We start from the raw sequence: 26,707 nt of genomic DNA on the forward strand, positions 1-26,707 counted from the left end.
CGCCACCCGGGAATCCGCGTAGACCTGCGGTCTGCTCCCATCCCGGAGGGAGAGTGTAGCGCCACCTGTTCCGCTCGTGCCGGGGACGAGCCCCGCACTGACGCGGCGTTAAGTAGGTTGCCCCTGTGATCTACCACGGCCGCCACGAACCGTTCGGACGAACCGTATGGGGCGGCGTCGACGAACGCGACCGATCGTGGATCGCCGGCGTCGGATTACATCGCGTTGCGTTGCATGTGCGCGTTGTGCGGGGACGGCGAGAGCGTGACGGCCTCCCGCGTCGAGCACGCACCGCCCTTTCCTGGCGGCAGCAAGAAATAAATAATAAAATTAGTTTTCGTTTAATTACACCTCATACAAAGCACAAACTATTACAGGTATTCTTCGTTAATAATGAGATCAGCTACTTGTTTTGGCGCTGGTTGGCGTAGAGAGACGGCACCTAGCCTCGGAAGTACTCAGATTTTCACCTATAGCAGGTGTCCCCGCGATGAGGAGCAGTGGCGTAGCCAGAAATTTTGTTCGGGGGGGGCTACGCCACTGGCCCCATATATATATATATATATATATATTTATATATATATATATATATATATATATATATATATATATATATATATATATATATATCCCGTGCCCAGTGGGCACGGGATAGCGGCAACCATGCAGTCGCCGCTAAACCCTTTTTGCTTCTTCATGCAGTTCATCGTGCTCCTTGGAGTATGGCTGTATCCCTCGACCTGCGCATGTGCGGTTTCACCAGTGCTCATCTATAATGACTCACCGACACCATTGCCAGTCCTGCTATCTGACGCAAGTCAAGATCTTTGGTGCCAGCAAGTAATCCAGGGCGCCATCTTCATACCTTTGCACACGGATTCACAGCCGCCAGGAGCGACATCTCCCTTCTGGCTCTACTTAAGCAGCTGCCTTCGTCCGCCACTTTCAGTGGGCACGGGATAGCGGCAACCATGCAGTCACCGCTAAACCCTTTTTGCTTCTTCATGCAGGTCTGTGAAGCTCCGTCTCTTTACTCTAAACGTACAAGTAACGTCTGTCTGCTGCTTTTCCCGTGCCCAAGTGTATTTTTTGCCTCACTGTGTGAATGTGCGTTTGTTGCAAGGCTACTCATCCTATCTGGCGACGTTGAACTTAATCCGGGACCCGCAACTGACGCGCAGTACAAAGAACTTCTTGCAGCCATTTCTGCCCTTTCAGCAAAAATAGATTCACGACACACAGAGGTAATGAGTGGTCTCGCCGAATTAAAGGAAAAGCAAGCTCAATTAACTAATCAAGTTTCCGATTTAACCACTAGATTAACGACAGTTGAATCGCTTGTTGAATCACTTGAGCTTAACCCGTCGTCAGCTGACATACCTGCAGTTGTAGCTCACGCCGTTAAAACTGAAAATGCCTCCCTCCTGACACGTCTCGATGATCTGGAAGATCGCTCCCGCCGGGATAACTTAATATTTTAATATTTAGCTTAACCCGTCGTCAGCTGACATACCTGCAGTTGTAGCTCACGCCGTTAAAACTGAAAATGCCTCCCTCCTGACACGTCTCGATGATCTGGAAGATCGCTCCCGCCGGGATAATATTAATATTTAATATTTACTTAATAATACTTAATAATAATACTAATACTAATACTAATAATACTTAATATTTTATGGTATTTCTGACTCTCCCTCAGAAACATGGGCACAGTCTGAAAAATTGGTGTGTGAATTTTTGTCTCATCATCTTAAGTTTGAGGTCCCCGAGAATATGGTATGTAGAGCCGACCGACTTGGCTCGTATACTGCTAATAAGACTCGCCCGATTATAATGAAATTTTCTTGCTCAAAACTAAAGGATAAAATTCTGGCACTAAAATCTAATTTCAAATCCACCGGGGTATCTGTGGGCGAAGATTTCTGCCGAGCAACGCGCCAGTCTAGGAAAAAGCTGCTTGATTTTGCTAAGGCATCAGGACAGACATACTCAATACGGCTAAAAAAGTTATTTTTGAACAAGAAGTGCTACGTTTACTGTTCTACCACTGACAATGTATGCGAAGTCAGCATGCCACGTGCAGCACGCTCTTCTGTTCGGTCGCGTCAAGCTATCGAAGCAAATGGTTCGACATAGCTAGCACATGCGCAATCTAATAACACCATATCTGTTTTTGTCACTAACGTGCGAAGTCTACTAAATCAACGTGCTGCGGTGTCCTCGCTGATTGATTCATGCGCTGCTGACATAGTATGTCTCACTGAAACATGGCTCTCGGCTCGGATAAAAAATAGCGAAATTTTTGATTGTGAAAAACTGTATTCATGTTATCGCTGCGATCGTGGTGTGCGATCAGGTGGAGGTGTCTTGATTGCGGTTACTGAAACGCTCACATCGAGCTCAGTTTCCATAGAAACGCCACTTGAACTTGTTTGCGTGCGCGTTGTACTCGACAACAGAGATGTTATTTTTTGCACATGCTATCGCCCTCCTACTGCTTCGACGTCATTTTGCGATGACCTTCACGACGCATTGAACAAATTAATTGTCAGATACCCTAACGCTCCCCTTTTTCTTCTTGGTGACTTCAACTTTCCCGATATCATTTGGCGTAACGACACGGCAACGTCCCAGTCTTCTCAGAGTACCCAGTTTATAAACACTTGTTTGGATTTCCACTTCACCCAGCTTGTACTGAAACCAACGCGGGTGTCTGCCTCCTCATCTAACATACTAGATCTGATTCTCACTACGAACCCTGACACAGTTTCCCCAATTCTTTACATAAAAGGCGTAAGTGATCACCTTTCACTCACTTTTCATATCAATACACGGGCTCCTGTAAAGAAAACTACGAAGGTGATTACAGCAAAGCCGACTTGGCTTCCATTACCACTGAAATGGAAAATTTCGCAGCTTCTTACATCACTAATTGCGATCAGCGCTGTGTTGAAGAAAACTGGTGCATTTTCAAAAATAAATTGTTGTCATTAATCGAACGTTTCGTACCGCAAAGAACAGTCTCTTGCAAGCCACGGTCCCCTTGGTTCAACCCCTTTCTGAAGCGACTACGTAACAAAAAAAAGCGGTTGTTTCGTCGCGCAAAAGCTTCATGCAGTGACGTTGCTTGGTCCGCTTACTACCTCACTGAAAGTGACTACAACACAGCCGCCGCTAGTGCGAAACAGCATTTTTATTCTGTTACCCTTCCGTCCATCTTGCAAACTAATCCTCGTAAATTCTGGACCATAGTTAACGGTACTCCAAGCAAAATAATCCAATTAACATACCCAAACGATCAACCTGTTGCTCCTGAAGAATGCTGTAATGTATTTAATGATGTGTTCTCTTCACATGTTACCACAATGCCACGTGGATTACCGCTTTTATCCAATTCTGGTTTTTCGCCCATGGATCCAATCTCTATGGACTGGGTTGGTGTTAGCTGCCTAATAAACAATCAAAAAACGTCCTCCTCTGCCGGCCCAGACTGCCTGAACTCAAAAATTTTGAAGTGTACTGATGTATTTTCTGCTGTTATCTTGTCACACATTTTCACTCAGTCATTACAGCAGTCTGTTCTTCCAAACGACTGGTGCATGGGAAAGGTGATTCCAGTTCATAAATCAGGTAACACACACTTACCCAGCAATTACAGGCCTATCTCACTAACTAGCATTTCATGTAAAATTCTTGAGCATATAATATATTCACATTTGGCTGAGTTTTTAGAATCAAACTCCTTTTTCAACCCCTGTCAACATGGTTTCCGTAAGTTCTTTTCCTGTGAAACACAGCTCTTAACATTTACTAATGATCTCTTTGCAATTTCTGATCTAGGTACCGACATTGACTGCGCATTTCTTGATTTTGCGAAGGCCTTTGACTCTGTGACCCATGATTTACTTCTGCTTAAGCTGTCTCAACTTAACTTGGACGCAAATGTACTCGAGTGGATAAAAAACTTTCTTTCTAACAGGACGCAGTTTGTAAATGCTAATAACTGTAATTCTCGGTTTTCTAACGTACCAGCAGGTGTTCCTCAAGGGTCAGTCCTGGGTCCACTTCTCTTTCTAATCTATATTAACGATCTTCCGAACTGCGTTCTTTCCTCTTCCATAAAGCTTTTCGCGGATGACTGTGTTCTCTACCGTAAAATTACTAATCCTTCAGATTCCCAAGAGCTGCAGGACGACCTTAACCGCGTAATTGAGTGGTGTTCTAATTGGTGCATGCAACTAAATTCAAATAAATGCAAGGCCGTGCGTATATCTCGTAAAACTGCCACGCACACCTACTTTATTAATGGTGCACCTGTGACGTCAGTTAGCTCTTACAAGTATCTCGGCCTTCACATATCAAATAACCTTTCTTGGCACTCGCATATTGACTATGTTACTAAAAACGCTAATAGCATGCTTGGTTACTTACGCCGTAATTTTAGCTCTGCCCCTTCTTCCCTGAAGCTAACCCTTTATAAAACTTTAGTTCGCTCCAAATTGGAATATGCTTCAGCCATTTGGGATCCGACTCAGTCGTCATTACTTTCTTCTCTTGAAAGTATTCAAAACCGCAGTGCACGCTTTATATTATCTAATTATTCTCGCTATGCAAGTATTTCTTCAATGAAACGAACTCTTAACTTACCTGATCTTTCGTCACGCCGCCAATATTCCCGTCTCTCCCTTTTTCACAAAGTTTTTCACTTGAACCCCCTTTTAAAAGAGACCCTTCTTACCCCTCCGTCATATATTTCTGCCCGCACTGACCACAGCCTTAAAATCGGGGTGCCATTGTGCCGTACTAACCGGTACAGTGACTCATTCATCCCCAGGACAAGCACGGACTGGAATCGCCTTCCCGCCTCAATCGCACTCATCACCGACCCTACTAACTTCAAAACCGCCGTTCAGAATGCCTTTTGTTAATATCTTTTGTAAATTTTTTGTTAATACTTGTTTATTTTTTACTGCATTACTTCTTGTTTTGACTCCACTCCTTTCTGTAACGCCTTCGGGCCTTGAAAGTACGTGAAATAAATAAATAAATAAATAAATAAATATATACACATATATACACATATATACATATATATATATATATATATATATATATATATATATATATATATATATATATATATATATATATATATATATGGGGCCAGTGGCGTAGCCAGAAATTTTGTTCGAGGAAGCTTTAGCTCGGGTGCTCTTATTTAAATACATGTAGAAGGGGAATTCGTTTTTCCCTGCAACCACTTCACCAAATTTGAGGAGGTTTGTTGCATTTAAAAGAAAAAGTTTAAGTCTAGTGACTACTTGTTTCGATTTTTTTCCTTTAAGTGGTCAATTATTTATTAAAAATTGGCCAATTCTAAAATTTTCAGAAAACGAAACTATCAAGTTTAAAACTCCGTGACTCAACCATGAAAAATGATATCACAATTCTGTGCATTGCATATAATAGTACATCTACAGCGGACAAAATAGATATGTTACACATGAATCTAAAAAAAAATTTAGTATTGTGGAAATACGGCTTGTGCAGAACCCTTGTACACAACGTAACCAATTCACGTAAGATACAAATTGACATAGCAAACTTGTCTGCTTTGACTGTTATAATAGATGCCGTTTACAGAACCACAATGTCTGTTCTTCATGCATAGCTATTAGTTTGTAAACGTCGTGCTTCTATTTTTTCAAACTTCTGAATTTTTCAAAATATTTTAAACAAAATTCAGGCCCTAAATCAAAGTTGTGTTTCCAACAGAACTAGGATTTAACTTTCTCTCTCAAATGCAACGTATTTCAACAAAAGCGATTAGCAGGATTATCTAAGAAAAGCGTTTCTGCGTTTTACAAGTATTTGAATAGGCCGCGTCGGATTGGGCCCGAGCTAAAGCTTCCTCTTAAACAATTTGTCAAGGGGTCAAATCCATGAATAATAACTGCATTGTCATTGCCAAAGATGCTGCAAACGAATTCTTGTACGCTACGCACAGTCAAAACAATAAAATATGTATTTTTTCATAAAAGAATATACTCGTATGTGCCAAAAATTTTGCCCATAATAACTGGTATCAATGCTTCCATATTTTGTCTGTTTAAGTAAAGAAAATATCACACGAACTTTAGAAATATATCAGTTCGAAACCAGGAAAGCAGTGCATGCCACTGATATGAAAAATTAAAAGGCAATGAACTGAACAAGTTGAGGACAAATATGTTAACGAAACTTTGTCATTTAAGAACCGTGCTTAAATTCTTGTATATATGCAATGGCCAGTGAAAAATCTCAATGACGCTGTAAGTTGTTTTAATGTATTACGCAGGAGCAGCTGTCACCGATCGTGTATCGTGAGTAATTGCACCGAAATCATAGTCGCAACAGAGGGGACGTATAAAAAGCAGGAATTCTGCAAGATATACGAGGGCAAGTTAAATTAATGTGAGCTAACAACGGGGTACTTTATTTAAAAGTAGTCTTCATGAGAATTTAGACATTTGTCCCATTGACTAACGAGTCGCGTGATTCCCGTCTTATAAAACTCCTTGGGTTGCTGCTTCAAGAAATCTGTATCTGGTTCCCTTGAGCTCTTTTTTCGGTTGCCCCAAAATGTAGAAGTCGCAAGGTGACAGGTCTGAGCTGTATGCCGGATGCTGCAGCGTTTCCCACTCGAACTTTGCCAGTTTTGTATTAACCACATAAGCGACGTGGGGACAGGCATTGTCGTGGAACAAGATGACCCCATTCGTCAATTTTCCACGTTGTTCGTTCTTGATTGCGACACACTGCCGTTCTGGCGTTTCACAATATCGGAAACAATTAATAGCCTCTCAAGATTTAGCAAATTCTATCAGTAATGGACCCTGACGACCGAAAAAAAAGTCAACAACACCTTTTCAGCGGAAATGATGGCCTTTGCGTTCTTTGGGCGTGGTAAATTCGAATGTTTCCACTGTAAGCTTTGCCGTCGTGTTTCAGGCTCGTAGTAGTGGCACCAAGGTTCGTCCCCGATCACAAATGCAAACAAGAAGTCGTCATCCTCATTGTGATACCCGATCAGATGAGTCAAGGCAGCGCGACACTTCTCCGTCTTCTCGCTATGGATCAAAATCATGGGGATCCATTGCGCACCAAAGAGCCGATAACCGAGAAGCTCATGAATTATGGCGTGAACCGAACCGTGACTGATGTTCAGACGGTCTGCCAGTTCATCGATGCTTATCCTCCGTTCTTGTTTCATCAGCTCATGAACCTTTGAAATTGTGTGGGGGGTGATTGCACGATGGCTTTGGCCCGGTTTTGGAATGTCTTTACAACGTCCTTTAAACCGTTTGCTCCAACGCTTCACAGTGGTCAATGAAATGCCGTGTTCAACGTAAACGGCAGCCATACGGCGAATAATTTCTCTTTTGGAAACACCTTTAGCTGTCAAAAACTTCGCGACACCGAGCTGTTCAACTTTTGAAGTGTCCATTATGTGACGCAACCATATTCAACCCAGTGTATGAGAGCATTAAAGAACAGTTATCTTCACACCTGCGTGTCACTTTTGTAAATGAGACATGCCGTTCTCCTACGCGCATGCCTCGCAGATAATGAACCGAACCATTATTGCGCGGTTAGGGTAGGCGCACTCTCATTTGACTCGCCCTCGTACATTAGAAATGCAGATACAATGGGATATACAAATGCGAAAATACGGCTTGATAAAGGACAAAAAAGTGTCACTGGAAACAAAGTTCACTGCATGTATACACAAAACCTCGCAACAAGATATTTAAGTATACGTATAAGTCTCCAATGAGTCTATGTATGTAAGAAAAAGTAACTGTATGTAATGCGTCAAGCAAGGCAAATAAACATGTTGCACAATCATAGATTCACAGAATCCTAGATTCCGCCCCCATTCCATCCACTCCCCCCGATGTATTGCGCGCGACGGAAGGTGGCGCGCTTGCTCCCCGCTTTTCTCCTTTGCGCACACAAGACTGAGCCACCATCGTCGGCTCACCCATTCCACCTCCCCTCCTAGGCTTTCACTCGCACATACAGCATGCAGCGCGTGGTCACGATTTTATCACCCTTGGACTTTATACGAAACATGAGGGCGATGGCACGAATGCGCCTGGAGTGTCCATATAATTGCTTTCGCAATATTATGATAAACGTATCCGGCAACTGAAGCGTCCCGTCGCCCATTACTTTCCGCAAAAGAAGTATCAAAATCGAACTTTCACCATGAGACAATTCGCTGCGCCGCAACAATGTATTTTTTTTTCTGTGGGGTGGAGGCACCGAAATGAAAAAAAGAACGCATAGGAAACTATGTTGGCCAGAATCGAATGCCTACATCGGGCACCTAATGGGGATACGGAATTAATACCGAAGAAAACATGAGACGATTGGCCCACTGAGAACCATACGCATACTGCTCAGTATCCTACACCGGCGAAACAAGACTTTCCAGAAAGGTTCCGCTCAAGGAACGCGGTGCAATCCTTCGAGTCCCCACAGTGATGGCGGCGAGCGACCATTCTTTTTTTTTTCTCGTCTGCTAGCCAGAAAGCTTCCAAAACTCTGTCAGGTGAAAATCCACTCGGCCAGAGCAAACCGAACGCCCACCGAAGTGCACCGCGTGGTGGTCGAGGCCATACGAGAAAAACATATGCGCTCTGGCTCGCTCTGGCAGCCCGCGGGTAGGGTAGCGGGAACAAAAAAAAATTGAAGGGGCTCAATGTGCCCTCAGCGAATAAAAGTCAAAGTAGAAAAAATAAATAAGAACGTAGTTACTTTGGCTGGCTTTAGTGTCTTGACATGGATGTTCTGGCGTAGGTTAAAAAAAAATGTTGATATTTTTTATGTGACATGACGGCACAAATGAACCACCCCAACGCATCGCCTCATTGGACCTCGCTGCGTGCTTTGTCAACTCGTCTGCTAGTGTGTTGATTTGGCTTGTCTCGTGTATGTTCCGATGTAAGACTTTACAAAAGTCAATGGACCTTTGGCGTCAAATGTTTAAAACAACATTAAACCAACAAAGTTGCGCAATTGAAAATTTAAAGCACAACTTTGGAAATGTCAATGCACGTTTCACATCAAGAGCTTATTAGATTTATCCCCATAAAGTTTCGCAATTGATATCCATGCGCTCCATAGATTCCGTGGCCTCAGTGAGATGCCGCGGCGAGCCCGCTCACAGTCAAAGCGCCCTTGAAACTTTGTGCTCGGATGGGACTGCTTGGCGTTATGTGACTGCCGGTGTATGGGCGTTGCCACGAAATCCAGCCCGAGTTCGCAATCTTTACGGTTAAATGTCTTTTCGAGCGTCAAAAAGACATTCTAGACAAAATCCAGAGTGATTTCCGGCGCCGGGGGTCGCTTTGGTCGGCGGTGCATGGACAGCACGAAAAAATTTCGGGGGGGGCTGAAGCCCCATAAGCCCCCCCCCCCCCCCTGGCTACGCCCCTGATGAGGAGCACTATCAAATGCCAAATATTCCCTTTGTCATTAGGCTTATCGTACGCTCTAGCATGGTATAACGAGCTATGAAAGTATGCTAAACGTTCATTCTCGGTGTGTCTACTGCGGTTACGCAGATCAGTCCGCAGATCAGTGGCGCATGCGCAAATGTCATGCGGCATCACGCATCACGGCGTCATATCACGTATGATGCAAACTTAAAACTGCCTACTGTTGAAAACAGGCAGATTCGCGCGAACACGGGTGAGAAATCGGTAGCGATAGCGAGGGTCGGCATTGGGCGTGGGCTCCTCGAACGGTGTTGCTGTATATATATATATATATATACACACACATATATATATATATATATATATGAGCGCAAGGCAGGCAACCAGAAAGCTCAGAACACAACTTGAGCCCGACCCGACTGAGCGCACTTCATGTGACTGAGCGACTTAGCGCGTCTTTGAGCTAGAACAAGCCCTATGTGGATGAGACCTATTTTTTTTTTTCAGCTTATCTACTTGCAGCTCTGACTCGTTTATGCTCAAATGCTCGGTGCGCGTTCCGGGCAAATGGAGGAGGGTGCGGCGAGCGTATCTTGCGATGAGTGTCTTTGTAGGAGGGAAGGGACGAACACTTCGCGTAAGATTCGTGTGTGGAACCTCGCCGGCACATGAGCTCTAGAGAACATGCAGAGGGACTAGGAATTTCAGCGCATTATGCCGGAGTTGAAGACGCTCCAGGCGCTCCTATGGCGAGCGTGACTGCGAAGTGGTCTAATTAGTTTGCTGAGCTGATAAAGAAACATTCGTAAAGTCGAAAGTTTAATTCTGCGTGCATCTTTCGACTTGTCTGCTTAGGGCCAGCTTTGTTTTGAGTAATTTCTTGGAGTTAAGCAACTAAAGTTAGTTTAAGTTCCTCATTTGCTAGAAAGAGCTCGAAGGAGTTGATGAAGAGAGACAGAAGGCACGAAGATAATGGCAGACTCAAGCTGCGGAAATGTACTTTACTCATTTCATGTGTGCAGCCGGGCCCTTGAGACTGCTTGTGCTAAACAGTTGACGTGAAAGCTTTTTCACGTTACCGCCAAATGGACGAGAACTGACAGTGCGGAATCGAATTCTATAGGTGAGCTTCTCGCTAAGCAACATCTCTTTTATGTTGAAGTAACTTTAGAGCTAGCGTTATGCGTCGGTTCATACCGAGCAGCCAGTTTTACCATGCTTTATTTCCCAGGCCACGTATGTCGGAATCGCCATTACGAACTCGCGCAAGCCTCTCAATAAAATGGGAAGGAAAATAATACGACAGTGCTGAGACAAATTTTCACAATGAATAAGGTACATTTATAGGTACGAATGCTCGAAATAATGAACCACTCTCTGATGAAATTAAAGATTTTACCACAACGAAGTTCTCTTATAACCTGCACGCAAAAATTTGATTGACACCATTTAAAAGTTACTCACTAAAGAAAAAAAGCAACTTGTGTTGCAGAAAGCCAACATTTGCCACTGTATCAACTGCTGCATTTTGAAAACGCAAAACGAAGCGGCACAATGGTAATTTTGTCGACATCATAAGTTACAAATAAAAAAAAACTCGGGTCTTACGTGCCAAAACTATAATGTGATTATGAGGCAGTACTCATTTACCCAATGTACGGTACTCAAACCTTTGTGCATTTCTGTCCCCGTCGAGAAGCGGCTGCTGCGGCAGGGAATCCAAATTTGTACCTTGTGCTTAGCAGTGCAACATCATAGCCACTAAGCCACCACGGCGGCTACCGGCTTCAGTGAGAACTTCTCGCGTGAGAATGACTTCAGTAAGACACCGTCGGTTCCCTCACTTGATATATACCCCACAGTTTACTACAGAGAGCAGCCAGCATGTCAAAAGCGATTTATAAGTGCTCACCCATGAATTCCTACAGGAAATCACGTTTATTTCCCCCCACTTTGACACACCCCACTGTTTCTCTGAGCAGCGGCATCGGTGGTAAAGAACGAATCACTAGCGCCGGTTGTTCAGTTTAGAATGCCTAGAGTAAGTTACGTTTAGTTTCTCTTAATTCGCTATCCGAACAGTTGCCGTGTGCAGTGCCCACGACGGCATATAAAACACGTGATAAACGCCAAGTGCTCTCCTAACGAATGCCTACAGAAAGTTCACAATAGCTCCTGTTACTTAGCTACATCCCGACTGTTGCTACTGGCAACAGCGGTTTGGGTGGCAGTACGAAGGCGGTAAGCACTAGCACAATGCCAGTCGAGGTTGAGCCCTAGCAGCCGGACAATCAGATTATGACGAGAAAGCAGGGCTGAAATGCAGTTTGTACCAGTGGTCTCGCCTTCAGCTACGGAGCTTCGATTGACTGTGAACGAGGCAACCCGAAATTTCCACATGCGACGCAAGTGCCGATTGCTCCCCTAGCGGATGGATGCGAACGCCGAGGGTCGTCCAAGGAGCCACAGCGCTCACGTTTGCGTTGGAGCGTGCGCTACTGGTGGTTGGGATTCCGGCGATTGCCACCGTGCCCTCGTCGCCCCGCAAGACTGCAAATACACGACATTCTTGTGTCGTTCAGTGCCACAGCGGCCTAGAGAACACAAAACATCCGACACCCTCGAGAGTAACTCAGCACGTATCAGAGAAATTCGCAAATGAGAAGATCGCCGAATTGCAAGCAAAGTCAGGTCTTTATTTTCGCATGCCTGATTTCCGTCTGCGTCGCGCGGTAAAATTGAGTGGTGCTCACCTGCACAGCGATGATGTTTTGTACCCTTGCCACATGCGGGCGCGTCCGCCTCAATTCCGGGCCTTCCTTTCAAGACGAAGTACGCTGTAAGACCAAGGAATGACAAACATTGTCATCTTTACGCACAAGATGCGGCCTACTTGAAACGCTGTGATTGTGAATGCTTGTACTGGCGCAAATTGAAAACGCAAATATGATTTCTTTCCAATATCTGGATCCACAGTTCGTGAGGCGGCTGCTGTTCGTAAGAATGACGTCAGCAGTTGTGGGTTCTTTATCATCCACAACTTATTTTTGCCTGTTGTCATACGCATTTGCAAGCCTTCGCAATGATAGCAAGTAACTGCCGCAAAAACAAAGATGCCTTATCATTCTTTTAAATACACTGCTCCCTTACGAAGTGATGCCGAGCGCTTTTGAACTGCACCACAAACTCAAGGGCGGGAGTTGGCCGGAGCCTAACGGTTAAAGCGCGCAGCAATGTTAAAATCTCACAACCGAAATATCTTTGATGCAGTTGCCTTGTTCACTTGCTTGAACGCAGTGAGACGTAGCCACAGTATACAAAGTTATTGAAATCGGTTGCACAAAACGTCGCACCTAGTTTTTTTTAGGGGAAATAGTATTAAAAAGTGATCGTTTGCATACACGTACGATACCAAATCATATACATATACGATACCAAATCAAAGGCAATTAGAAAAACAGGAAGGCTATTAGCATGCTTATGGCAAGATCGAAATAAACAGTACTCGTCTTTACTTAGCATATTTGACAGCTTAGTAGCTTCTCCTGCTTCATATTGGCGTAAACCGCAGGCTCGATGTTGCAGAATAACTTGTCGCTGACGTGTGAAACAGTTTGCTTTTGTACTCACGTCGTATGTCCACATTTCGCTCGACGCCGTAGGCTCAGTGCAGACCCTTACTTTTCTTAACGGTACCACCACGCAAAAAAAATAAAAAAACGTATTCTGCATCGCATACTTTGTGGAAAGCGGTGCTGAAATCTAAACATTGCCGTTTCTTGGCCAATCCACGAGCTAGTGCTCAAAATTCAGCGCGACCACCCCGAGCAATGATAGAGGGAGCACGCGCAGCCGTTGTGTAAGCAAACCGCCCCCGTGCCACCACTACGACCACCGAGGTAAGTTTTTCCATCAAGGAGCGCTATCGGCGAAGCTAGGCTAAGCAGCAAAGCCAGGCTAAGGTTGTCTAGTGTGTGCGGGGAACGTACAAACACCAAGAATATATTATCGTTGTTTGAGTCGAGAAAGTTGCCAGGGTCCAATGACTGAGAACGCATGCAATAGCACCAACGAAGTGAGGTCTTCGGAAACGCACTTGAAAAGTTAGACCGTCTGAGAAGTACGAAAAGCCATCAACTTCAAGACAGCAACTTTGGCATTGACTCAGCTTTTTCACTAAAGCACTCTGCGAGCAACGTGAAACGTTATTTCGGTTTCCCTGGACTGGGAATCTTGATTCAGCCGTGAACACAGACACGTTCTAAGCGAAAGAGATATACATACATATAGACGAAATTTTCTGTGACATCTAACACCTAGTGGCCATTTATTAGCTTTGTTTAGTTGTCTAGGAGGAAACTTATGGTGGCTGATTATGCAAATAAGGAGGATTAGGCGTGAACCGCTCCATGCAAATGGCCTAGAAAAGAACATCTTTTTTTTTTCAGTGCTTCTTTCTGAAGCTAGAGGTTCTGTTATACGATCTGGATATGCCCGTTCACCATAGAGGGATTTGCCCCTATTCCTATTGCTATAGACAAACTACAAAACTGGCGCACAACTAGTTGTCAAAGTCTCCTTCCTGCACCGCCTATGATGCAATGCTATGGTGTCAACGTCGCGGTATAAGGCATAAAGGGAATGCTAACCACGCTTACATATAAGCAAGAGAGCGGCAACTGCTCAGTTTAATTTAAATATTTGTAATAAATATTTGAACAGACAATTTCTTGCATCCTTTCATGCGAGGCTTATAATTTAGTTTGGCTGTTTGAGATAAACGGGGAGGAAGACGAAGTGCTTCTTTGATAGAACGCTTGTGCTTTTGTCTCCGCTTTTTCGCTTTGTTTCCCTGCATTTCTGGGAGCTGCCGCTCCCTCCTTGCGGCAATGGATGAAGAAATCTCCGCGGACTTTCCTGGTGTGCAGCCGTCAGGTCGGCTAGCGTCCAGGAAACGTGGAAGTGCGTCAAGCGATACAGACAGCGAGGCCACTGAGATATGTTCGGACAGCTACGACTCGTCGGACGATGACTTCCAGGTCGTGATGAGTAGATCAGCGAAAAGAAGACTACTGCAGGCATCTTCGTCGCCAAGTGCTTCTACCGTGAAGAGTGCACCGCTGCGCTGGCCGCACACTGTGCTCTTTATGCCCATGGACCCGGCGACCAATTTGCGGCTCCTCAACAGGCAGGTCCTCTCTTCCTTACTCGAGAGAACCGCACCAAATGAGATTAAAGACGTGCGAATAAACCCGCGGAAAAATGTCCTGGCAGTTGATGTGCTACATCGCAGTGCCCTACAACACCTACGAAATATAACTGATATCGACAACGTAAAGGTGCGATCAATGATCCCTACAGGCGGCGATGGTACTGCGGGCGTCATTTATGACGTCGACGTTGCCATTCCTAATGACGACTTGCCAACGCTGATAACGCCAACGACAGAAGGCAATTTCATTACAAGAATTTCCAGATTGGGAAACACACGCTGTGTGAAGATTATGTTTGAAGGAGACAGCCTTCCTTCCCACGTCAAAGTAGGACATGTCCGCCATCCAGTACGACCATTCGTACCGAAGCCCCTCCAGTGTTTCAAATGTTGCAAGATTGGCCACGTGAAGGGTGTCTGCGTGAACAGTGTAGTGTGCCCGCGGTGCTCTGAGTCCCATTCAGAAGACGCCTGCAGCACACATGTTCTAAAGTGCCCGAACTGCAGTGGTCCTCACAAGGCCTCATCAAAGGATTGCCCGCGGATGAGGAAGGAATTCACGATTCTAAAACGCATGGTGCGCGACAATTCGACGCATCGAGAGGCTGCTACGGCTGTTCGGCGACGTCGGCATCGACACCGAAAACGTTCAAGAAATTCCGCAACTGAAGATAGGTACACGCCAGCTACAGTCAGAAGGGCTGCCGCATCTCCGCACTGCGCCACCAAGACAGATACAAGGAAATCGAACACAGAGGAGAGCCTCGCCCGTCCTGAAGAATGGCCTGAGCTACCGAGGGCAAACCTCCCTGCTAAGATACCTCAAAACGCACCGACTTCAACGGCTTCTGCCACTGTTGAAGCGACGCTGGCTGATGATCTCCAGGTCATCAACATTCTGCGGTCGCTCATGAGTGCCATTCGCGTTATACTTACCAACATGAAGTCTTCGTCTGCGCAAAGCGCACTACAGGTGCTGGACACTTTGGGTCCAGTACTTGCAGCTCTTGGTTAAAATCATGGCTCTCCAGAAGCCGTCGTTTCGTGACGAAGTCCGAAACGCGTCGATATTTCAGTGGAACGCCAGAGGACTGAAGTCACGCATGTCGGACTTTCGACAGTTTGTGTTCACGAATAAGTTCCCAGTCATCGTCATCTGCGAGCCCCTATCAGATAACATCAGACTGTCCGGGTATGATTGTTTCATGTCCGCCACCCACGGAGAATGCAGCAAGATCATCGTATTCATGCGACGTGATCTTACGTATGTCCATCACCCAGTGTCGCCTGACCAAGAAAACCAATACATCTGTCTGACAGTGAGGAAAGGCAAGCTCACTTTCACATTAATTGGAGCATACATATCGCCCTCAAGTCGGTTGGACTGCGAGAGATTACGGCGAATCACCACAGCGACTCCGCAGCCTTTGGTGATTACTGGAGATTTTAATGCCCACCACCATCTCTGGGGAAGTTCTAAGATAAACTCGAGAGGCAGAAGATTAGTGTCATTTGCCTCCGAACAAGAACTATGCTTGTTAAATGATGGAAGCCCCACCTTTCTACGTGGAACTGCCTACTGTAGCTGCCTGGACCTGACCTTTGTTTCACGCTCCTTCACTAGAAAGGTCAGGTGGTTTCCGGATATTGAAACGCGGGGAAGTGACCACCTACCCACTTATCTTAGGGTTGAAGGGTTGACGGACTCCAGGTTAGCCGCCGTCACACAATGCATCGACTGGCCAATGTTCAAGTCAATTGTCGAAGACGGCTGTCGTGATGACTTGGCCACTAGCCTAGAGGACATCATAAAAGGTGCCCTAGAGGCTGCGAAACATTCACTTCTGAGAACGTCCACACGCACCGAATACGACATTGAGCTAGAGAAGCTTCGTGCAATTCGTCGTCGTGCAGAGCGAAGATACAGGCGCACGAAGTCTGTAAATGACTTGAGGTTGGCCAGAAGAACTCAAAAGAAAATTCAGCGTCGCATGGACAAACTTGCATCACAAAGATGGAAATCATTCTGCGAATCTTTGGATCCACGAAAACCATTGTCTCACATATGGAGAACTGTTCGTGGTCTCCGTGGAACCCCTCAGCAGCGCCACCCTTTTAAGTCTTTGGCCCTTCACCAACAATGCAGCGAGATTGGCGTAGCGGAAGCTTTCTGCAGGAGGATTGCTGGCGAAACTAGTTGCGCTGGAACATCGACGCTCCGCCACTCACCGATTTCACGCGACTCCCGCATGGATAGTCCTTTCTCCATGGACGAGCTCGAAGCTGCACTGGCCTTGTGCAAGCGTTCATCTTCACCAGGCCCCGACGGTATAACCTACCGTGCCCTGTGTAATCTGGGTGATGAGGCTCGAAAAGTGCTCCTGCTCCTGTTCAACAGCTCCTGGCAGACAGGTACGGTTCCCCAAGAATGGAAGACCAGTCGCATAATTCCACTGCTCAAGCCTGGCAAGTCGCCTGTAGACATTGCATCATACCGACCAATTGCGCTTGCGAGTTGCATCGGAAAACTAATGGAGAGGATGGTTCTAGCACGGCTAGAATGGTACCTCGAACATTACCAGGTATACCCAGATGCAGTGGCCGGTTTCAGGCGGGGCCGTTCTTCCATAGACAACGTTATCGACTTGGTGACGTACGTCGAGCACCAGAAGTCCTGCAAAAGATTATCTGCTGCCCTGTTTCTGGATGTTAAAGGAGCGTACGATAACGTAACGCACGAAGCGATTTTGAACGCGTTAGAGGCAGTAGGACTTGGCGGCAAAGTATATATTTGGATACGTAGCTATCTACATACGAGATCCTTTTTCGTACTTACCGAGGATGGCCCGACCTCCCAGCATTACAGTAACCGTGGGGTGCCTCAGGGCGGAGTACTCAGCCCAACGCTCTTCAGTCTAACACTCATTGGACTCACCGACATCCTGCCAGGCATTGTTAGGCTCTCCATCTATGCCGACGACATTTGCATTTGGACGTCGGCTGTGACGCGACTGCAGCTTCGCGCGCGGCTTCAAAAGTCAGCTACTTTGACATCATCCTACCTTCGAGAACAAGGACTTCATATATCATACGAGAAGTGCGCAGCGGTGGCATTTACCAGGAAATCAATGTCGCCATACGTGATATCCGTCGACAGACACATGATCTCGTACAGCACGAGTCACAGATTTTTAGGGGTGGTCCTTGACAAAAATCTCTCCTGGACTCCTCATGTGAATTATGTGAAAAAACGCCTGACAGGAATTTGCCATATGTTTAAGTTCCTTGCAGGAAAGACCTGGGGAGTGCCAATACACTCTATGCTGCAACTGTACAGGGTCCTCTTTATTGGATTCCTGCGATACAGCCTACCTGTCATGTCCAACACCTGCAGAACTAACCTGAACATAATCCAAAGCATCCAAGCCCAGGCACTCAAGATATGTCTCGGTCTACCGCGGAGTGCGTCAACGACTGAAGTTATTGCAGTGGCTCAAGATTTCACTATTAGAACGCACATTAGCATTGAAACAATGCGTGTGCACCTAAGACACGTCGCCCGGAACCCTACCCACCACCTAGCAAGTCTCCCAGTAGATAGGCCCCACACGACATTCAGTGCGACTGTCTTCGCGCACCGTGCCTCTTTCAGGTCAGGTTACACACCTGCGGCAAGGCCTTCTATTCCTCCATGGTGTATGCGCCGTACTCAAGTGAACCTTACAGTCCCAGGACTTCAGAAAAAGTCGGACTTGCCATCATCAGCGCTCAAGCAACTAACTTTATTTCTCTTGTACGAGAAATACAGCGACTGCACACACGTCTACACTGATGGATCAACTACATCAACCAGTTCCGGCGGCGCTGTAGTTATACCAGCAATGAGACTAACCAAGCGGTTCAAGACTTCCCATGTCACTACGTCTACAGCTGCAGAGCTCGCGGCTCTCCGCGACGCGCTTCAAGTGATAAATACTGAAAGTCCTAGAAAATGGGCAGTCTTCTGCGATTCCAGGCCGGCCTTGCAATGTGCGCATTCATTTCTCCGACATGGAACTCACGATCAGCTCACGTGCGAAATCGCGGAACTTGTCCATCACTTAAGAGAAAAAGGCCATGATATCTCTTTTCAGTGGATACCAGGTCATTGCGGTATCATTGGTAATGAAGACGCCGATAAGGCAGCTCGGACGTCAAATCAAGAAGACCGCTGCGTCCCCATTCCGCTCTCAAGGACCGACGCCGCGAGACAACTTCGCATTCTGGCACGCACGATCTCCTTAGCAGAGTGGAATAATGTACATACAAGACGCACAAGACTGCACCGACTAAACCCGTCACTTCAACTCAGACCTCCAGCCGGTGTGCACCGGCGTGAAGCGTCTCTTCTGTGTCGGTTATGGCTTGGAGTGGCCTTCACGAATGCCTACTCAGCACTAATTGGAATGGCTGATAGTCCTGCATGTGATGTTTGCGCATGCGAGGAGAACATTGACCACATATTGTGCCATTGTCCTCAATTTCAAGCCCAAAGACAGTATTTGTCCGACACATTGAGGAAACTAGACGATCGTCCTCTGAGTAAACAGACAATATTAGAGCACCGTCCCGACCGATCATCGGCTCGGAAGGCAGTGAAGGCACTTTTGTGTTTTCTCAGAACTTCTGGTTTGCTCGAGCGACTTTAACTGAAGTGCTGTCCGTACGCGTACCTACACCTTCTCTCTCCCTTCTTTCTCTTCCCCTTCTCCCTTCCCCCAGTGTAGGGTAGCCAACCAGACTATTGACTGGTTAACATCCCTGCCTTCCTGTATTCTTCTCTCTCTCTCTCTCTTGAGATAAACGAGCGAAAAGGCAGTCAACTAAGGGGCCAGATGTTTATTAGTCATATCATAAGAAGCCGACAAACGCTGAAACAAAGGACAACATAGGGGAAATTACTTGTGCTTCATAAATGAAATAAAGAAACAATAAGAATAATGGAAATGAAAGGAGATGAAAAAACAACTTGCCGCAAATCGGGAAGGATTTCGCTACTTTCACATTTCGCGTGAGATGCTCTACCAATTGAGCTACCGCGGCGCTGTTTCCCCATCCACTTTCGTGGGTATTTATGTTTCCTAGTAAAACCCGATCCCACAACCATGCGAAGGATACGTGAGAAAATGTTCCAAAAGCCAGGGGAACTCATGCTTCAACGTGTTGTTTTCACTGGCTTTACTTAACGAAACATAACAAAAAACATAGACGTTTAGCCACCTATGCGGGTGGCATCGTCAGTACACAATGGCAACAAATGAGAAATACATCCTATTTATCTATGAGACTGCCGTAAACATCCTGGCTACTCTCTCCTCCTGGTCCAAGAGGCCCCTTTGGGCCCCCAGCCCCGGCCGGGCGAGGAGGATCTCCCACAGCTCCCTGTTGTAGGTAAGCATCTCAGGCGAGTTTGCTTCTTCTGGTCATTCGCACGTCACATGTTCTGATGATCGTGCTTGTCTTGCGATGCTTTCCGTTAGGAGTACGCTTACCTCACTATGCGATGAAAGTGTTTTCACACTTTCACGCAGAGATAAGCAAGCTATTTGCATTAAACGCAAAAGCCAAACACGAGTGTAACAGGAAAGAAAATTCAGCCATAACTGCAACAACGTTCAAGACTTGTCCACAATATGCCGAAGCATCCCAATGTTATCTCTACGCAAAAGCCAGCGCGCAAAGTAGTTTTTCGTGAAAGCCGCGCCACGTCTTCTCTGTGTGATGCACCCAACTTTTCAAACACCGGGGGTAGGTTGCCCCGACAGGTGCCGGGGCGGAAAGCCTTCTTCCCCCCGACGCGACACCGCTGCTGCATGATTTATCGCGCTCTGCTCGTTTCTGCCAGCTCCCGCGGTTCCGGTGCTGCAGAGACCGCAAGCGAGAAAGCGCCAAGACAGCGAGGTCGACGAAAATGCCTCGCACACGACGCCAACGTGTTGCATGGTGCTGTGACTCTTGCGCTAGCCACTGCGAAATGATTCCGCCTATTATGCATTCAGGAGTGGTCGCGAATGGTCGCTTTCAAGTTACCTGCAGCAGCCCCGGGGTGGCGAAGCTTGTCGATAGACGCCTTAAGAAGGACGACGACGAAATGACGCGGAAAACATGGAAGCATGGGCGCCCCAGCGACTGCACCATCAATAACGAGGACGACACCTCGCCGCACGTGCGTTTGTGGGGCAGGAAAATGATAAATCAAGAAGAAAACAACAAACAGAGGAACGCCGTAGAAGAGAACAAAGCGAATCCGGAAAGTAACGCGTAGCTCAAGCATACTACAATAGGAGAGGAGACGATGTCGGCAGGGGGTACGGAGCTAAATGTGGAGCCAGCAAGGTGCGTTGGCTTGGATGAGACGTCAGCGTTCTGGAGGCGAACAGGTGTTGGAGGAACCGGTCGAGCGTCAACGAACGAGGACACCTCTAAGCGACACGCCGTCTGCTTCCGTCAACCAGCAGACGAACAAGAGTCTGAGAGAGCTCGCCTGCCTTCTCCGCATGTGCAAATAATCGGAGGACTCACCACACCAGCTTCGTGGGACGCCAGCCAAACTGTTAGCTCGCTGTGTTAGTCGGTCCGCGCGCTCCGTAGAGACGCTTGAATATATGTCTTGCTTGGCCCCGTGTCATGTGTCCGCGTATTTGCACTTTTTATCACCTAATATATGTTTGCGTGCTGGTATTGTTGCCTTTAGGCTCCCCTCGGAGGTGTATCTGACTCTCAGAATTAAGCCTGCTCCTCAAACCGCATCGTAACACCCCGTAATGGGAAGCTGAAAGACAGACGCTCCTACTCGACACAAGCACTAGTAACTCAGATTCTGCGGAGACGCAGTCAACAGGCTTTCGAAGAAAGCGCCCACCCATGATAAGGGTAACCAACATACTGGTTTTATAACACGAAAAACGTGGGGGCAGGAAGAAAGGATGTCGACACGATATGCTGAGCTCGGACGGCCTTCTGGTGCAACTGGATTTAAACAGACTAATCGGTCAATGTCATGGTTACGATGGCTCCATTTATCTTAATAACTAAAATTATCAGAATAAGGAGACATATATACTAAATGTGAAGTAAAATGACGCAATGAAGCGGTAATGCGCACGTGTTAAAATGTTTTAGCACAGGTCTGTTAAGTGTTGAGTGTTCAGTGATAGTAGTCCCTGTACGTAAAATTGCGGATAATAATGTTGATTTTTGGCGTGTCTGGTATTGCGGTAAACGGAAGTGGACTGGGCGTTTTGCCGGATGAGCGAAAGCGGAAACAAGAACGGCCTGCAAGGTGCAGCCACTTGGGGGCGTAGAGCTCAGTCAGACAAACACAGAGCTAATATTGCGTCAACCAAGTGTGAAACCGCTGGTGTGAATTGTCTGCAGCACCGTTATGGTGTTCCTGCCGGGAAATTTTCACCACCAGCTAAGTAAGACACGCTTGGTTATTGTAATGTTAACTGAGTTTGCCCAGTTAGGCGTCTGTGTTTGTTGTTAGAGAACTACAGTGACAATTCTAAATAGAAATTACTAAATTACCATAGCTGATGTTTACTTTCGAAGACGCTGTTGAGAGCCCCCCTGAAAAACACGGAGTGTTATGTTTCCATAAACATATTTCAATTGACATCCCGCGGCTGTAGGTATCTTCTTCCTTAAGTAAACATAAAATTACCACCCACTGTCAATAAAGACCCTTATGACTGTTTTCTCATCCTTATGGACTTTTGTTTTTGGATATGCAAAGGTTTGAAACTTTGTTAAGCTAAAAATTACTAAAGAGTCTATTTGTTTTTGTTGTTTCTGATTTACAATCAATTAAAAGGCTTTGTTTAGAAATGACTTATTTGAGAAGAAATCTAGGGTAAAGTGTCTACACGCTGTCTGCTAGAAATTAGTGGTCGCAATGGCGAATCATGTATAGACTTTCTATGGAGTGCGAAACTAACATTTGCAGAAAAAAAGGAGAAATGACGCTGCGTTTCACGCATTTTAATAAAATGTTCAGCCACAGTAACGCGACTTCGCGCTTTTAAATCGAAGCTTTTCATTTGCCTAATAGAAGAGCTATAAAAAGATCAGAATCCCTTGCTTCAATCACTGCATGTAGTCGTAGGCGGGTGAGTGTACCTGAAAAAAAAAACCTACGGAAACCAGAAACCAGCAGTTTCCATGTTTGCAGCAAGTTTGCATGAAGTATTCAGTCGTGTTAACCACGTACCCTTACAAATTTTCTTATAGAAAGTCTATAGACCATCTATAGACATTTGTCTATGAAGTGTATACACTGTCTATAGACATTTCTTTAGACTAGTCTATAGAAAGTCTACAGAGTTATGGCCATACACTTTTTAAAGAACAGTCTATAGACAGATGTCTATAGACTATCTATAGACTCTTCCAATAGACTAGCCTATAGACAGTCGATAGACTTATGGACAGGTACTTTTTATAGACTAGTCTATAAAAAGTCTGAGTCTATAGACTGTCTGTAGATGAATGAAAATTCACGTTTGTGGAAAAATGTCCGCAAAATGTTTACAGACAAAAGTGAATAGGGTTATACAGTTCTATTTTTGTAGACTGAAGTCTATAGAATGTCTATAGACTTTCTATACACATTTGTCTTTAGACATTTCATAGACTTCAGCCTACAAAAGTAGAACAGTATATATAGTTCTATATTAGTAGACTGAAGTGTATAACATGTCTATCGATAAATGTCTATAGATAGTCTACAGACATTTTATAGACTTGCTCCACAATTCTGGTTGAAAAATTGCGCAGAACTGCTTCGTGTACAACCGAGCGTAGGGACTTGGCCCTTCTCTCTCTCTCTCTCTCTCCCCTCTTACCACGTATTCCTATGCGCACCTACTCCCAAGAGGCTTCAGTTCAAGCAATGCGGCACGCCAAAAGTAGCGCCATATTTTTATCCAGCGCTTTTGTTATAAAACTGTCTATTGCGTTGCAACACCAACTCACAAACCATCCCAAAAAGATCGTCGTTGACCTTTCCAAAGATTCAATTAGGAAACTCGAATCACGCTCTACATCAAGAAAATAATAGAGGTTCCTACTGGGACCCTGCGTTTGCTTCGCCTTACAGAGGAAACCGTAGATTCAATACGGATTTCGTCCTCCTGCAAGCTGCTTGAAATACAAGCCTTCCATTTTCCCCCGAGTGCAACATCAAAATAAAAGGAAACCAATCACGTTCTTACTATTGCAAGTATAGAATAAATTGGCATAGGCTAACCTATAGAGGTATTCAAATTACACGCATAGAGCTGAGCCCGCCGGCATCGAATAATTGAAAAATTGGTCTCTGAATGACCTTCACAAAGCAGACGCCAAGGAAACGTCGTTTCAAGGAAAGCACTAAACGTTTACAGTTACGGAGGCTGGAAATCCAGGCAGGAAATTTTGATGGTCGTCTTTTGTAACCCTGCGATGCTGAACACGAAGAAGGGGTTTGATTACGAAAGTTGTTCGGTTGGTTTCCGAGACAGTGAGTGTGGCAAGCGCTCAGCGATAGCGAGTACCATGATTGTATGATGCGGTAGGCAACTTTTCAATCCTAATGGAAGCTCTAAGTCGCAAGTTTCTTGCGAATGAATGGTTACTGAAGAAATCCCTGCGATGTCTTGCCATAATTTTTCGTTTCCTTTTCTTTGAACTAAGCGTCCAATAATGCAGTTTCGCGCAAATGGCAAGGCGTTGAGTGGTAGCGAAGTATTAGGCAACTACTTGAGGCAGGGTTTATATTTTCATCGATCGTATGAAGTTCAGTAAATATTCGCCATATCTGGCGCGCGGCCAGAAAGGGAACTACTCTTATTTTGCGTACTCAGTGGCGCGCCACGAATCTCATCTCTGAGGCCATGCGCCGACTTCTCGTCCGGGCCATTAGATGGCGGAGCGTGTCCAGGAAAACAAAAAAAAAAGCGCGAGGGAAGAGCCCGGCTGCCGCATGATGCGTTTCTGAGCGCATGCCTCGGCCCGCCATGGATTTCGGAGGCCACGCGTCAGCTACGCGGCAGCACCGCTAGGCGGCGCAGAGTGGGCGTAGGAAAGCCAGAGAGAGAGGCTCTCCGGCTCCAATACATGCCTCATACATAAGGCGTTTCGACGATGGCAATACATTGTGTCGCTAAGGTGTTTTAACGCCAATCGTGTTACGGTCAACACAGTCATCGTGAGCTCAGGTACGCTAATTTTTTTTCTCTGCTCTTGAATGTACAGTTGACTGAAAATTTTGCCGATGACGGGTTCTTTGGCAAATGGGAATTTCTGCTCTGTGATGGGATTGGTATTTTGTAATGTATTGAATGACTTTGTAGGGCCGCATGATTACTACACCTTTAAACATTAAATGCCTGGCCTTGTGGCCGGTTTAAGTGTTTCGGCGCAACCGCAAACCCCTTTTTCCACATTATCGTTTAGACGACTGCACCTTGGAGACACAGTGACAGATTCTGAAAAAAACTGGTAGTACTATATTTCTTAAAAGGTAAGGAACGGCAAACAAAGTGCCGTGTCTTTACCTTATGACGGCGTTGGTTCGTGCTATCTTCGTTTGCTACCTGAAGAGCTGACGTTTGATTACGGCATCGGAAAAAAGTGACATATAGTTAGCCTGAAGAATACAACCGTGAAAAAGAACTGAGTTCTGCTGTATGTGACCAAACATGTTATTCAAGACTGAGTATCGCTCCTGTGGAGACCAGCTTCCCCTTCGCGCTTTGTCTGGATTGCAAAGGAGAGGCTCTACACAACCCTAACTTACCCATGGCGCGCGTTCTGTGTGCTTGCACAACGAGTTGTATCACTCGAACGAATAAAGTCCAGTCTCCTACTAGCGTACACCGAACGCGGGCACTTGTGTCTCTGCGAAGATGGCTGTTGAAGAAAGGTGCTTGAAAGAATGGTTGGTACGTTTGCCGTCAATGGGCTCTCAGTTCTGCCAGATACATGTGTCTTGGCTGAGAACACAAAGTGCACACTTAAGGATCAGCATGCATAACTCATGACCGCTGACATTGGGCACTTGCTGCGGATAATTGCAATCATGCTGTTATTTGGGAAGCATAATTACTAAAAGAAAATTTTAAGAGCGTACTTGCTGGTGTGAGCCAGCACTAACACTGCACATTTCCAGCCGATGAGTGCAGCTACATTTTCCTTAACTTCCATTTCATGTTGTCTTTTCCGATATCTAGCATGGTTAGCTTGATAGGGTATCTTCCTTCTTGAAGTGTTTAATGCAGAATTCATCGTGCGAATGATTATGATTGCCGTAGCTTTTTTTTGCAGTGGCCACGAGATCGAGATATTTAGAGCACTTCCTCTTCTCCGTTGCTTCTTTTGGAGGAATACCGCGTGGTGCCTCGACATGATGTCAAGCGTTTTATGAGCAGAAAAGATGGCCACGATATTTTACTTAAGTTCCGTAGCGCTTTCTTCAAATCTATCAGTTCAGTCAATATATCATACTTGCTTTATGCATGTATATGAAATGCTCTGATGTTGATCAACATTTAGGTTAAGCCCTGTCTCTCTGAAAACATCTGATTTCTCTATCGTTGAGTTTATGTTAAACAGAGTTGGATGAATTTGACAAAGAATACGCGTGTCAGATGATAGAACATTCGATGAATTCTGAATAGTCGCAGTCCTTAACAAAACCAGTTAAGAGGCCATGAGGAATCGATTTCCCTTGCTAGGGTAGTGCGTGCTTGTTTAATTTTATATAAGATTATTTTTCTTATTAACGACATATATATTTTCTTGCACACATTGTATTGGTACGGCCGTACATACGCCGGTAAAATATGGCTGACCATAAGCCCCACTTTCTAATACCAGAAATACCTTATACATAATGACCTGCTTTTCACTTAGACTTTGCTTTTGTACTAGAATGACCTCTGTGTGTTTACTGGCAAAACTACACAGGGAACGTTTCGAGTGTATCGCC

General features: G+C 45.6%; 2 protein-coding genes across 7 annotated transcripts in view; one reads left to right on the plus strand and one right to left on the minus strand.

Moving 5' to 3' along the window:
* LOC135917129 (uncharacterized) overlaps positions 1–26,707 on the minus strand; it is a 677,883-nt gene that overhangs the window by 320,601 nt on the left and 330,575 nt on the right. For all 6 annotated transcript variants that reach the window (XM_070524064.1, XM_070524067.1, XM_070524066.1 and 3 more), the window contains one exon: positions 12,239–12,322. In XM_070524064.1, coding sequence (XP_070380165.1) covers positions 12,239–12,322 — 84 coding nt within the window. The remainder of the gene's footprint in view (positions 1–12,238; positions 12,323–26,707) is intronic.
* On the plus strand, positions 654–2,136 carry LOC139048693 (uncharacterized). Its single transcript, XM_070523185.1, has 2 exons — positions 654–1,467; positions 1,664–2,136. The coding sequence occupies exons 1-2, from the start codon at positions 972–974 to the stop codon at positions 2,134–2,136; spliced, it is 969 nt and encodes a 322-aa protein (XP_070379286.1). The 5' UTR covers positions 654–971.

The sequence above is a fragment of the Dermacentor albipictus genome, chromosome 8 (genome assembly GCF_038994185.2).
Source record: "Dermacentor albipictus isolate Rhodes 1998 colony chromosome 8, USDA_Dalb.pri_finalv2, whole genome shotgun sequence".
NCBI classification, from domain to species: Eukaryota; Metazoa; Arthropoda; class Arachnida; order Ixodida; family Ixodidae; genus Dermacentor; species Dermacentor albipictus.

Bases quoted from the DNA above. Each gene is read 5' to 3' on its own strand.
- LOC139048693 (XM_070523185.1), top strand. From the start codon at position 972: ATGCAGTCACCGCTAAACCCTTTTTGCTTCTTCATGCAGGTCTGTGAA. The intron at 1,468-1,663 runs ACTTAATATTTT...AATACTAATAAT, and splicing joins AGATCGCTCCCGCCGGGATA to ACTTAATATTTTATGGTATT.